This window comes from Neomonachus schauinslandi, chromosome 6 (genome assembly GCF_002201575.2).
Source record: "Neomonachus schauinslandi chromosome 6, ASM220157v2, whole genome shotgun sequence".
In the NCBI taxonomy this organism is placed as follows: domain Eukaryota; kingdom Metazoa; phylum Chordata; class Mammalia; order Carnivora; family Phocidae; genus Neomonachus; species Neomonachus schauinslandi.
Window position 1 is genome coordinate 116,979,995 of NC_058408.1, and position 14,619 is coordinate 116,994,613.

The 14,619-nt window shown below is 40.7% G+C and overlaps 2 protein-coding genes across 2 annotated transcripts; both read left to right on the forward strand.

Annotated features, from left to right (window-relative positions):
- Positions 1–6,191: 6,191 nt before the first annotated feature.
- ZNF239 (zinc finger protein 239) lies at positions 6,192–8,567 on the forward strand. The gene is given in 2 exon segments (XM_021700239.2): positions 6,192–6,217; positions 6,915–8,567. Coding segments are annotated over 2 exon segments (1,416 nt in total). The 3' UTR covers positions 8,305–8,567.
- Positions 8,568–12,906: 4,339 nt separating this feature from the next.
- Positions 12,907–14,277, forward strand: LOC110589248 (26S proteasome non-ATPase regulatory subunit 6-like). The gene is given in 2 exon segments (XM_044916544.1): positions 12,907–13,424; positions 13,426–14,277. Coding segments are annotated over 2 exon segments (1,167 nt in total). The 5' UTR covers positions 12,907–12,945; the 3' UTR covers positions 14,114–14,277.
- The last annotated feature ends 342 nt before the right edge of the window (positions 14,278–14,619 follow it).

Here is a 14,619-nt window from a genome sequence, read left to right on the forward strand (position 1 = left end):
TTCCTGTGCTGGGTATACATAGTCAAGATTTAAAATTTGACTACTATGGAGCTTAGCAAAGAAGAAATGTGTCTTACAGTCTTGTAAAAGAGGCATTAAGTAAACACAATATATTATTATAAATTGCTAAGTCCTGTGAAGGATAGAATAGTGTGCCCTGAGAAAACGAAGGCATGGGATGGGACAAGAGTGATAATATATGTATTGTTGAAAGTTTCAGGGAGGGGTGCCTGAGTGGCTCAGTTGGTTAAACAACTGCCTTCGGCTCAGGTCATGATCCTGGAATCCCAGGATTGAGTCCCAGGACCGAGTCCCACATCAGGCTCCCTGCTCAGCAGGGAATCTGTTTCTCCCTCTGACCCTCCCCCCCTCTCATGCTCTCTCTCTCTCATTCTCTCTCTCAAATAAATAAATAAAACCTTTAAAAAAAAAAGAAAGAAAGTTTCAGGGAAAGCCTCTGACATGACATTTCAACTGAGATCTAAAGGCTTAATAGGCATGAAACAGGTGACTGATTAGGGTAAGAATATTCCAAGCAGAGAGAATAGTACAAAGGAAAATCTGAAATCTGGAAGGAGCGTGGTGAGAATATAGGGAGCACCTGGGAAAAACAGAGGCGGGAGACATGGTGGGCAGGGCCTAGCTCATTTGTGGCATTGAAGGCACTGGTAAAAAGTGTGAATTCATGCTAAGTTCAGTGGGAAGCCAGTGGACAACAGGGTGGTATGATCCGATTTACCCACTATCAGTGGGATTGCTGTGTAGAAAGTGGTTTGCAGTGGGGCAAAAATGAAGTAGGATGTGCTTCCAGTTTCAAGCTTGGCACTAGGTTTTCATTTTTGTTTTTTTTTAAGATTTTATTTATTTATTTGACAGAGACACAGTGAGAGAGGGAATACATGCAGGGGGAGTGGGAGAGGGAGAAGCAGGCTTCCCGCGGAGCAGGGAGCCCGATGCGGGGCTCGATCCCTGAGCCACGCAGGTGCCCCTAGGTTTTCATTTTTAATTGATAAAAAATTGAACGTGGTTGTCCAACATTTTATAATGCAGGTAAGATATAAAAATTTAAAAGAATCAACACAGAAGTATTGTGAAATGATATCACTAATAAAAGTTTGTGTATCTTTTTATGTACTCCATACATAGGTGTGTATATTACAAATATGTGTTAAAATTTAATGAGATTATACTGTATTTTTCAACTGGCACTCTTATGCAGTATGTCTTAGAGATCTCTGTTATGACATAAATACTCCCTGTAAAAGGACCCCTTTTCTCATTACATCAGCATTTTCTTCTGATACAAATATTCATTCTTTATTTTAAATATTTTTTAAAAACTAGTATCACAAGGTTTCAGAACTATTTATAAAACCTACCATTGGGGCGCCTGGGTGGCTCAGTCGGTTAAATGTCTGCCTTCGGCTCAGGTCATGATCTCAGGGTCCTGGGATCAAGCCCCACGTCGGGCTCCCTGCTCAACCAGGAGCCTGCTTCTCCCTCTCCCTCTGACCCTCCCCTGCTTGTGCTCTCCTTCTCTCTCAAATAAATAAAATCTTAAAAAAAAAAAAAAAAAAAAAACAAACTACCATTAATACAATGTCTCTCCCACTGATTTTCATAGACCTGCCATTTTTGCAGTCATTCCCAAGCATTGTACAGCAAGGATGTTGAGGCAGTGTCCTTCGACCATTTAATAACTTTGGCCCAGCACATGACTTAACTGTTCCAAACTGCACAGTTTTTCTTTTTCCTTTTTCTTTTTGCCATTACTTTTAAACTTTGTGAACAAAATAATACATTCACCTAGGTAAAGCCAGTTGTATCAAAAGTCTTATTACAAAAGCCAGTCTCCCTGCTCTGCTGCTCCTTATGCCACAGGGTAGCTTCTCATAGTCACTTGGTTTTAATCCTTTCAGCTGTTCCTTATTGTATTTGCCTTCATATTTCCATATAAGACATTTAGGCAGCTACTAATTTTTTTTTAAGATTTTGAGAGAGAGAGAGAGCACAAGCAGGGGGAGGGGCATGGGGAGAAGCAGACTCCCCGATGAGCACAGAGCCTGACACGAGGGCTCGATCCCAGGGATCCCAAGATTATGACCTGAGCTGAAGTCAAATGCTTAACCAACTGAGCCACCCAGGTGCCCCGCTACTTACTTTTTTTTTTAAGGAACAAATATATTCACATTGGTTTAAGGAAAAAAAAAAAGGCATAAAAAGGTACACAGTATTACTTGTCAGTTATACCTAAATAAAGCTGGAAAAAATGTACAATGAAAATTTTGAACATTCTGAGAAAAGGCAGAAAATAAATTATGTGCAAGCAGCAAAGAAAACAAAGTTCCCAAATGTACTAAGTGTTTTTAAATTATTAAAGTTATACTACAAAAATAAAAAGGTGCACAGTATAAGCCTTTCATCATGTCCCTAACTCCTCTCTACCAGGTTATGGTCATTTGCTGTCACAAGTCATCTGCAGTGAGTAAATCTTGTGCAAGTATCGTTTCACAACTCTGCCTGGAAATCTGAAAAATAAAACCCGCAAGCTGGAATGCTGAGTGCATACATTTATGATTTTGATAGATGTCCTTCTTGGAGGGTGATACGAATTTACACTCACAGGCAGTGTGGCTTCAGGCTTTGGGTTTTTGCCAGGGTAACAAGTGGAAAATGGTATCTCAGTCCAGTTTGAGCTTATTATAATATACTACTGTTTTTCAATTGATCAATATTTTATACTCTGTATTGACTTTTCTACATCATAGAGGAGGATTTAGACCTTTTACATTAATTCCCCCAACATGCGCATCCTCCCAAGATTTTATGTCAGGGTCACATCAGTGATTAATGCTTACATTGCTTTGACCTTGTAACTCTTGTTCCCTGCAGGGTCGAATAGTGTACTATGATTATAGTTCCTTTTTTTTTTCTTTCCTAAAGCTAATGCTTGCTTTTTAAAATATATTTTATTTGGAGTGATTTTCGTCCCATACTGTTTTATAGCATTTGGGTTAATTTGGTTAATTATTACTGTTTTATGTAGCAACAAATGATTCAGCTTCACTTGTTTTATTGACTTCTTTGCTCACTGCTAGTTCCTGTATCATGTATCATCTTTTTCACAATCACTTTTTCTACAAAATGGAAGATATTGCTCAATTATCTTTAGGTATCCAGTATTACTGATTGTTAGTTCAGTGTCAATATAACTCATTTATTTGCACACAGCCTGCCATTTCTGTCTGGATGCTTTTAGCATTTTCTGGAATTTTTTTTTCCTTGAAATCCAGAGGTTTCCCACACAACTTAAAGCATTCAGTGAGCCGTGAATTGTGAATTCTAAGAAACATTTTTTTTTTTAAGATTTATTTATTTATTTATTTGACAGAGAAAGACACAGCGAGAGAGGGAACACAAACGGGGAGTGGGAGAGGGAGAAGCAGACTCCCTGCCGAGCAGGGAGCCCAATGTGGGACTCGATCCCGGGACTCCAGGATCATGACCTGAGCCGAAGGCAGTCGCCCAACCAACTGAGCCACCCAGGCGCCCCTAAGAAACATTTTTATCTATTACTGCTTTGATCATTTCCCTCCCTTCATTTTGTCTTCATTATATTCATGGAACTCCTACAATATGGGCTTTTATCTTTCCATCTGTCTGTACTTTTTATTCCACATTCTAGGAGGACCCCTCAGTCTTCCAACTTAACCATGTGTTAATTTTGCTACTCGACCCATTCTAGATTGCAGACCTTAAGATCAGCCTCCCTGACAGTAGCTATGACATGACACAAGTTACTTAATTTCTTCATCCTTGGGTTTCCTCATGTGTAGATGTCCTAGGAGTTCCTCTTACATGAGATTGTCCAGCTAGTGCCTGAGTGCTTCAAATGGGCATGGTAGGTCTTAGTTCTTAAAATTGTCATCTTTTTCAATCCTTGTATTAATTTAAAAGAATTCTGATTATTTTTCTTAGCAATGTGTTTATATTTTATTATTAGATTATGTTGTTTTTCTAGATGTGATACCCTCTCAGATTTCTCTGGGATTTTAATTAGGTACCATTCAAATTCTGTTTCCTCTGTTTGTTATTTCTTTAGTTTATGCCAATCTTCATTTATGTTCATTTTCAAAACTTTTTTTTGGTCTGCTTATATTGTTTTTATCGTCTCATATGTTTTTTTTCAAAAGTCTTATGTTCACAGTATGATACTGGAGTATACATCCTCAGCTGATGCTTGACCCTCTTTGGTGCATGCATGCTGTCCTTAATAGAGGAGGCTTCTGCTGATTGGGCTTGAGGTGGCTATAAGAATCCACATGGGGGGTGCTTCTACAACCACCTTTTTGATGTTGCCTTTTCAGTCCAGTAAATTACCTGGGACATCCCCCGCTTCTCAATCTCCAGCTCTGAGATCTCTCCCTTGTCAGAAATCCCACTTCAGGGGTTACCTTGAGCCTTTATCCTGGGCAGATGTGGAGTCACTTGCTTCTTTTTGTACTTTATCAACCCTGTCATTGTGCAGGTTCAGTATTACCTCAACTTCTGCTATTCTCTCCAGCCCAAATAATACCATTAGGAGTCTTTTTTTGGCTTTTTTTTTTTTTTGGAGATTTTATTTATTTATTGGACAGAGAGAGAGACAGCAAGAGAGGGAACACAAGCAGGGGAAGTGGTAGAGGGAGAAGCAGGCCTCCCTCTGAGCAGGGAGCCCGATGTGGGGCTCGATCCCAGGACCCTGGGATCATGACCCGAGCCAAAGGCAGACGCTTAACGACTGAGCCACGCAGGCGCCCCTTCTTTGGCATTTCTTTTGGCCATTTATTTTGTTCTTGAGGCTTATGTGGGGCCACTACCCTTAGCCACCCAGTATTTCAGTTTTTGTAGGTAAGAAGGTGTTTGGGAGAGTGGTGCTGCAAATGGCAACAACTGGTCCAGCCATTAGAAATGCCTAACATGAGGGGCACCTGGCTGGCTCATCTGGAAGAGCATGTGACTCTTGATCTTGGGGTCATGAGTTTGAGCCCCACATTGGGTGTAGAGATTACTTGAATGAATGAATGAATGAATGAATAGGAAAGGAAGGGAGGGAGGGAGAAAGAAAGGCCTAATGTGAATTAATAAACCTGTTTCCAAGATCAACCTCTCTTACTTTATAATTGTTGTTTCTGAGTTTGGAATTTGAATTTCTAGGACTTGTTGAGAAGATCTCTTAGTCTTTTGGAAGCCTTCTGTATGTGATCTGAGCTGTGTGTTTGGGGTTTTTTTCCTAGTATCTCCACCATTTCTTATCCGTCTGCTCTTTATCATCTAGGAGTTCCTCAACATTTTCTGCTCCTCAACATTATCCTCAACATTTCTGTTCCTCAACATTATCCTGCTGATTGCAAACTTTCTATTTTTCCAAGACTATTGTAGACTTCTTTTTTGTCATCTCAGTGTAATATTAAGATATTCGTTCTAATTGTTATGACTGACATACATACTAGTAAGTCTAAAATCTGTATTCCTAGCACAGTTCTCTCTCGGAGTTCTAGACCCATATTACTGAACAGTTCAAGAATGTTCCACCAGCACCACAAATTAACCAAGTCAAAGTTTGTGTTTATTGGTCCCCTCTTCCCAACTCCAGGCTGTCTTACCATTTACACTTTCATACCTGGTCACTCAAGCAAGGAATATGAGGATCATGCTGGGTGCCTCCTTCCACATTTAGTCAGTCATCACATGATTTAGAATGAATCTCTCCCTTTCTCTTCTTAACCATCCTTATCACTTTGTTTCTGATTTGCTGCAGCAGTTGTTGTTCTACCTAAAGTCTTGGTTATTTCTGAAGGTGTTTATAATCACAAAGTCAGGCATTTCACTCTCCACTGAAGTCATTAAACTTTAAATCCCTGAGGGTTGTAGCCCTAACTCCTTAGTAGTACTCACCAAACCCTTTGTTTGGGCTCCTGCATTCTTCTCCAGGGCATGTTCTTTACCACTGTCACCTGTTTTATATCCTCCACAAGAAGTTGCATATAGTTTTCCTGAGCGTGTCATATTTTCTCTACATTTTCACTTTTTTTTTTCTCTCCCTTATATTTGTTCCCAGAATTCTTCCCCAAGATTTGGGTCAAATGCCCCTACTCTGTGCTCCCACGACTCGTTGTGCATGCATCTGTTGTTGCACTTAGAGCGTTACCATGGTTGATTTGTTTTTTTTCTTCCAGTAGGCTCTAGCTTGCTTAGCAAAAGAATTTCTATTTTCTTCTTTGTATCCTCAGCACCTATTAAAGTGGGTTACCAATTAAATACAAATTTAAAGTAAAATGAAGTAAAGTGAAATGAAATGTTATTTGTGACAAGGACATGGGATTCATAGCCTCTGCAGGGTAGGGAAAGAACACTTTTACTGGCTATGCTTAAAAGCCAAGACAAGATTTTGTGTACAAGCTGTTTTATACAGCTAAGCTTTCTCTTTCTGATATTAACCCAAAGGACATGACTATAAGGACAAGACTGAACTTTTTCCTAGTTACTAAATCTTCAGGCATTAGGCAATCCAGTTCTAATACCTTGAAATCTGGGACGCTTGGGTGGCTCAGTTGGTTAAGCGTCTGCCTTCAGCTCAGGTCATGATCCCAGTGTCCTGGGATCGAGTTCTGCATCAGGCTCCCTGCTCAGTAGGGAGCCTTCTTCTCCCTCTGCCTCTGCCCCTCCTCCTATTTGTGCTCTCTCTCTCCCTCTCTGATGAATAAATAAAATCTTTAAAAAAATAAAATTTTGAAATATACTCTTTGTGTGTTCTTATCACTGAATTCTCTTTGTTCCCTAGGAGACTTGAAAGAAAATTCTATGGAGAATCTTCAAAAGAAAGGACTTAGCAATCTATTACATAGGGGCTTTTCTGCTGGCTAATTTTAAAGATATGGCCAGTACAATAAGAGTCAGGATTATATTGTGAATCTTCCAGGAGACATGTACAAGAATCCTGAACTAGATTTTTCCCCTTATCAGAAGTAGGGAGAAGCATCTTCTATATTTCCAGAAACGAGCAGTGTGGTAACTCTTCAAAGTGATGATTACAAAAACATGGCAAATGAAGAATATTTGTCTTTGAAAGTCCCAAGCCAAATGGCCACACAGGACTCCTCAGTGACATTCTGTAAAAATGAGCCCCAGGAGCCTCAGAAAAGCAAAAGTCTATCTGTAACTGAAGAAAGCACTGAGAGAAAAGTCTTACGGGGAGAAAGTCCTCCCATGGACCATTGTTCAGAGAACCTTCAAGTTAAACTTACATCGAACGTAACAGAACTGGTCTCACCATTGGTCAGTGGTGAGGCAAAATGCCAAAATGGCCAATTGAAAGAGTCTTTGGATCTCTTTGACTGTACCTGCAAAGACATTTGTGGTTGGAAATCACAAGTGGTCAGTCGTAGTCATCGGAGAGCTCATACAGAGGAGAAACCCTGTAACCAGTACAACCTTGGGAAGAGACGTAACAACAGCTCAGACAGTCATTCATGTGAGAAAATCCACACTGCAGAGAAATTACACAGATGTAGTCAGTGTGGTAAGGACTTCAGTGAGCACTCAGAACTACTACTTCATCAAAGACACCACACAGAAGAAAAGCCCTACAAATGTGAGCAGTGTGGGAAAGGCTTCACAAGGAGCTCCAGTCTCCTCATCCATCGAGCAGTCCACACGGATGAGAAACCCTATAAGTGTGACAAGTGTGGGAAAGGCTTCACTCGGAGTTCGAGTCTGCTCATTCATCACGCAGTCCATACAGGCGAGAAGCCTTATAAATGTGACAGGTGTGGAAAGGGCTTTAGTCAGAGCTCCAAACTGCATATCCACCAGCGAGTGCACACTGGCGAGAAGCCCTATGAGTGTGGGGAGTGCGGTATGAGTTTCAGTCAGCGCTCCAACCTGCATATCCACCAGCGAGTCCACACTGGGGAGAGGCCCTACAAGTGTGGGGAGTGTGGGAAGGGCTTCAGTCAGAGTTCGAACCTTCACATTCACCGCTGCATACACACAGGCGAGAAGCCTTTCCAGTGCTATGAGTGTGGGAAGGGCTTCAGCCAGAGCTCTGATCTCCGCATCCATCTCAGAGTCCACACTGGAGAGAAGCCCTATCACTGTGGCAAGTGTGGGAAGGGATTTAGCCAGAGCTCAAAACTCCTCATCCATCAGAGAGTGCATACTGGAGAGAAGCCCTATGAGTGCAGCAAGTGTGGGAAGGGCTTCAGCCAGAGCTCCAACCTCCACATCCACCAGCGGGTTCATAGGAAAGATCCCATTAAATAAGGTCTTCAGTCATATGCTCATACTGTAAAGACGTAAATATTTTTAACATCATTCTTTTATATTCTCAGGAGAGAGATAGTAAAAGTTACTCATTTATGTTCCGTCACTGAAAACCATTCATTTAAAGTATTTAAGTACCAAGCTCTTTGTTATGCTATACAATAAATTGACTTCTGGTTCCTCATATGGGTACAGTGAAATGTCTGTACTTTGTAGTTCAGCCAGTGTTATTAGAACTACATGTCCTACCCAGCTTTTTTAAGTGCAAGAACTTTATATTTGTGTAAGCAGAACATGTTTCCCTTTGTTCATGTTCTCTGAGAAATTGAAACTGGTTTCTCTTCAAATCTTGTGCCTTGTGTTTTTCATAGTTCCTTCCAGCCCTGATTAGCCTCTTTAAACTATGACTGCACATGTTAGTTTTAGGTCGAGGGAGTGGTTGGAGATATTATGGGCATGAAATCTGTTGTGTTTATTGCAAAATATACAAGTCTGTGGCCACACAACAAGAAGGTGGAGAAGAGCTACTTGTCTGGTATACCCCATGTGCTATAGGATGTTGAACCCCCCCCCCGCCATTTCTCCCCTCAAGAAAGCTGCTCAGGAACAAAAATAGTTATTTTTCCTGGGTACAGCTGGCCTGTTGAAGTTTTTCCAGATTTCACCACTTCAGATGACCCCCTGCTGCCAAACTAAAGCCAAGTAGGGTACATACCATGTTGAAACACAGCAAATGAAGTTGAAATATATTTAAATGTATTTAATTCCTCAATACCTCATTAATTTTTTTTCAGCACTCATGTTCTATACTGTATAAAACAAAGAAGTCAGGAGAGAAAGTTTCTAATATTTTTCTCTTTGGGCTTATCTCTTGTTTTAATATGCGGCCAAAAGCCGCTTGTATTTACAGCATCCCCAGTCTAAATCTTTAGGCCTCACTATAGACCTATAACTTCTTTATAAAATTATTTTTATATTTGGTTGAAAGTACTTTGTATAAAAATAGCTACACAAAAACATTTTAAAACATATTTGGAGAGTATGTTTGGGATGATCAGGCCTAAAATATGCACTGCGTCACATATCATTCACTTGGGGTGTGAAGGTAGGACACCTCACCAAGTTACACATTCATCCCCTAGAAGTTAACACAAGAAACTCAAGCAACAGTTGAGAGTAGAAAAGTGATTGCATACATAACTAAATTGGAATTTACTGTTCAACGAGGAGCTCCTGATAGCAGCCCTCATTTTCTGAGGGCTGTTAATGATTCCGCAAGCATTTCTTAGGAGGCTACCCAGTGTTCGATATTCCAGTTTTCCACCAATAATTAGTATCCATATATGAAAAATGGTAGGGAAAATATGGATGCCTTATTTATTAGCTTGGGAAGGTGGGGTTGTAACTGATATATCCTGACAATGTAACCTGAAGCAGTTACCTGGACATAGATAACAGGGAAATTGTACATTAATTTTGGGGAAACAGCTAATTTCTATTAAGGAATGAAGGAGAGAGATTAAAGACATTTGCCTTTCTTTGAGAGCTCCAGAATATTTGACTCCATCCCTGGGCAAGCATTCCATATGGAATGATTAGGGTGGTGACTGAGCATCTGCCCTTTAGCATTCCATAATATCCTTCAGTTATTTGGATACCCTAAGGCAGTATCACAAATGATGTGATTCTGTTTCACCATCTCTAGAGTAATGAATGCCTCTCAATTCCTCCTACCATCATGGATCATACCTGAGTATCTGTTTTGGATTCGACTTTTTCATCACATATGTCTTCTAATTTCCTGATGTATAGGATCTCACTGAGATTTGGAGCCAAATAAGATCACAAGAACCCGCGTGTGATGAAGCTGGGGGAAGGTTTGAAGTTCAGATCTCAGGTGATTATAAAACAGCCTGTTTTGCCAAATTTCCTTTTATGCATAACTTACAATATCAATGTTTTTAACTATATTTAGCTTTTACTGTTTTCTTTTAAGCATCACCTTCCTTAATACAATTGAAATATGATCAGAGTCCTTGTGAAGCATTTTACGGATTATGGGAAGGAAGTTTGTGGAAAAGAGGAACTTGTACATGAAAATGCAGGGGGTGGGGTGCCTGGGTGGCTCAGTCGGTTAAGCGACTGCCTTCGGCTCAGGTCGTGATCCCAGAGTCCTGGGATCGAGCCCCGCATCGGGCTCCCTGCTCTGCGTGGAGCCTGCTTCTCCCTCTCCCACTCCCCCTGCTTGTGTTCCCTCTCTCGCTGTGTCTCTCTCTGTCAAATAAATAAATAAAATCTTTAAAAAAAAAAAAAAGAAAATGCAGGGGGAACAACGGGATATATCACATTTCATCAGATAGTAAGAAACCATTGTGAAAAAGAAAGCACTTTGCTTAATGTACCCAATTTCAGAGATGTGAACATTTTTTTAAAAAGATGTTTTAGGATTATTGAAAAAAAAATTTTCAGAGTTCAAGGGCTGCAGTAGGCTTGATACTTTACAAGTACTTGATTTGAACAAAGACCTTTGGATATCCTCAGTATTCATCAATTATATCCAATTGATAATCCTGTCCCTAATTTAGCAAAAGATATAGTTTACAGATTATTTGTTGACTACTCGAGACTTTACAAATCTTAAAATTCATATCTACTCAGTGAGTGCTATTTCCTTTCTATATGAATTGTTTACTATCTTAAAATCAAAATACTAATGAATATATTTAATTCTTTTTTTTTTAAGATTTTATTTCTAGTAATCTCTACCCAGTGTGGGGCTCAAACTCAGAACCCTGGAATCAAGAGTTGCACGCTCTACTAACTGAGCCAGCTAGGCACCCCTATTCTTTTAATTCTTCCTACCATCTGCCCTAGCCAGAGTTAGGGGAGAGAAAGAAATATGGAAGCTCCTATGCCTTTCTCTTTGTACATCATTGATAAGAAAGGGTCATAACTGGTCATGGGGTGCAACACTGAACCCTAGATAATGAAAGCAGAGTTCAAAGCAAGATGCTCTAAGTAGTTGTGAGAGTAAACTGGCACTCGATTGGTACCTGAGAGCAGGTGAGAACAACAAGTAGGTTCAAGAGGTAGATCTGGAAAAAGCTAATACATAGGAGCATGTGGTAATTGATCAGCAAGGGCTACAGATATCATGTCAGTGTTTGGTCAGCTAAGCAAAATGACTAGCAGAGAAAGGACTAGAAAATGTGCTTTTTGTTAAACATCTCTCTGGACAGCATTAAAATGCTAAAAAAAATTTACATTTTTAAAACCACAGTAGTAAAGAGAATAGGAGAAAGACCACAACAAACAAGGAATCTCAACAAAAATTTGAAAGGTGAAGGAGGATGGCTATTGTATCAGAGCAGAAGCAGGTGCCATTTATAGTAGGTAAGGACAAAAAGGAGCCAGTTTGGCTCCAGGCTCAGAAATGCTTAATACTGTAGAAGACAGGAGTGAGACATGAAGGGAAGGCAGTGAAATTAATGGCCTGTTGTATATGGAACATTCACTTAATCCCATACACACATGCCCTCCTCCCCAACCCCTGTGCACTTGCCAACCAGAGATTTACCCTTCAGCAAGAGATGGAAGTTTCTTCTCTGCCGAAATTGAATGACTCCGAGAGAGAGACCTCTATTTCTGGCATTTGAGAATCCAACAGTAAAGCAGTTATCTTCTAGCTCCATTACTCTTAGAGTTTCAAAATGCCTGAAATATAAACTGAAAATCAGGGGGCACCTGGCTGGCTCAGCTGGTGGAGCATGCAACTCTCCATCTCGGGGTTGTGAGTTCAAGCCCCATGTTGGGCATGGAGCCTACTTTAAAAAAAAAAAAAAAACCTAGTAAAATTGAAATAAATATAGGCAAGTTTTCAAGTATAGATATTTCAATAATTAAATGATAATAAAAATAGAAAATCAGTTAAGAGTATATAATACTATTGGGGTGCCTGGCTTAGTCTGTTAAGCATCTGCCTTTGGCTGGGGTCATGATCCCAGGGTCCTGGGATCCAGCCCCATGTCAGGCTCCCTGCTCATAGGGAGCCTGCTTCTCCCTTTCTTCTCCATTCCTGCTCTCTCTTACTGTCTCTCTCTCTCAAATAAATAAAATCTTTAATTTAAAAAAAGTACATAATACTATCAACTAACTTGATTAAATGACATTTATAGACCACCACCCAACAACAGCATAATATGCATTATTTTCCAGTGTACATATTATGGGCTATAAAACAAGTTTCAAATGATTTAAAAGAATGAAAACAATACAAAGATGTTCTATGACCAGAACAGAATTAAATTAGAAATCACTAACAGGAAGATATCTGAAGAATTCCCAAATATTTGGAAATTAAATCACCTTCCTAAATAAGCCCTGAATTAAAGAGGAGGTAAAAAGAAAAATTTGAAAATATTTTGAGCTAGGACACCTGGGTGGCTCAGTTGGTTAAGCATCTGCCTTCAGCTCAGGTCATGATCCCAGGGTCCTGGGATTGAGCCCCGTGTTGGGCTCACTGCTCAGCAGGAAGTCTGCTTCTCCCTCTCTCGCAAATAAATAAATAAAATCTTTAAAAAATATATATAGGAGTCCGCGCCGACTTGCCGTCCGCCCTCAGCTGCTACCCCCGCTGCCGAGATGCCGCTGGAGAACCTAGAGGAGGAGGGTCTGCCCAAGAACCCCGACCTGCGCATCGCGCAGCTGCGCTTCCTGCTCAGCCTGCCCGAGCACCGCGGGGACGCGGCCGTGCGCGACGAGCTGATGGCGGCCGTCCGGGATAATAACATGGCTCCTTATTACGAAGCCTTGTGCAAATCCCTCGACTGGCAGATGGACACGGACCTGCTCAATAAAATGAAGAAGGCGAACGAGGAAGAGTTGAAACGTTTGGACGAGGAGCTGGAAGATGCAGAGAAGAATCTGGGAGAGAGCGAAATCCGGGATGCCATGATGGCCAAGGCCGAGTACCTGTGCCGGATAGGCGACAAGGAGGGTGCTCTGACAGCCTTTCGCAAGACATATGACAAAACTGTGGCCTTGGGTCACCGACTGGATATTGTGTTCTATCTTCTTAGGATTGGATTATTTTATATGGATAATGATCTCATCACACGAAACAGAGAAGGCCAAAAGCTTAATAGAGGAAGGAGGAGATTGGGACAGGAGAAACCGCCTAAAGGTATATCAAGGTCTTTACTGTGTGGCTATTCGTGATTTCAAACAGGCAGCTGAACTCTTCCTTGACACAGTGTCAACATTCACATCCTATGAACTTATGGATTATAAGACCTTTGTGACTTACACTATCTACGTCAGCATGATTGCCTTAGAAAGACCAGATCTCAGGGAAAAGGTGATTAAAGGAGCCGAGATCCTCGAGGTGCTGCATAGCCTTCCAGCCGTCCGGCAGTACCTGTTTTCACTCTATGAGTGTCGTTACTCAGTTTTCTTCCAGTCCTTAGCTATTGTGGAACAGGAAATGAAAAAGGACTGGCTTTTTGCTCCTCACTATCGATACTATGTCAGAGAAATGAGAATTCATGCATACAGCCAGCTGCTGGAATCCTATAGGTCATTAACTCTTGGCTATATGGCAGAAGCCTTTGGTGTTGGTGTGGAATTCATTGATCAGGAGCTGTCCAGATTTATTGCTGCAGGGAGACTACACTGCAAAATAGATAAAGTAAATGAAATAGTGGAGACCAACAGGCCTGATAGCAAGAACTGGCAGTACCAAGAAACTATCAAGAAAGGAGATCTACTACTAAACAGAGTTCAGAAACTTTCCAGAGTAATTAATATGTAAAACCATGTAAACAAAGGATTTCCTTTATAGATAACTATTTGGAATTTTTATAGTTTACTATGTACCCAGTTCAACTATATAAAATAAATATTGCATTGTTAAAAAAAAAAATATATATATATATATATATATTTTGAACTAGTCTATGCCCATACCATCCTGAACGTGCCCAATCTCGTCTGAAAAGATTTTGAACTGAATGAATATATTGAAATTGTTGGATCTAGCCAAAGCAGTGTGGAATTTTAACTTTTGCCAATAAATTCAACAACTTAAGTGAAATGTAAAAAGTCCTTGAAAGGCACAAACTACCAAAGCTCACTCAAGAAGAAAAAGGAGGGGCACCTGGGTGGCTCAGTCGGTTAAGCGTCTGCCTTTGGGTCAGGTCATCATCTTGGGGTCCTGGGATCAGGTGGTATTGGGCTCCCTGCTCAGCGGGGAGTCTTCTCCCTCTCTCACCGCCCCCCCCCCCCGCTCATGCTTTCTCTCTCTCTAATAAATAAAAT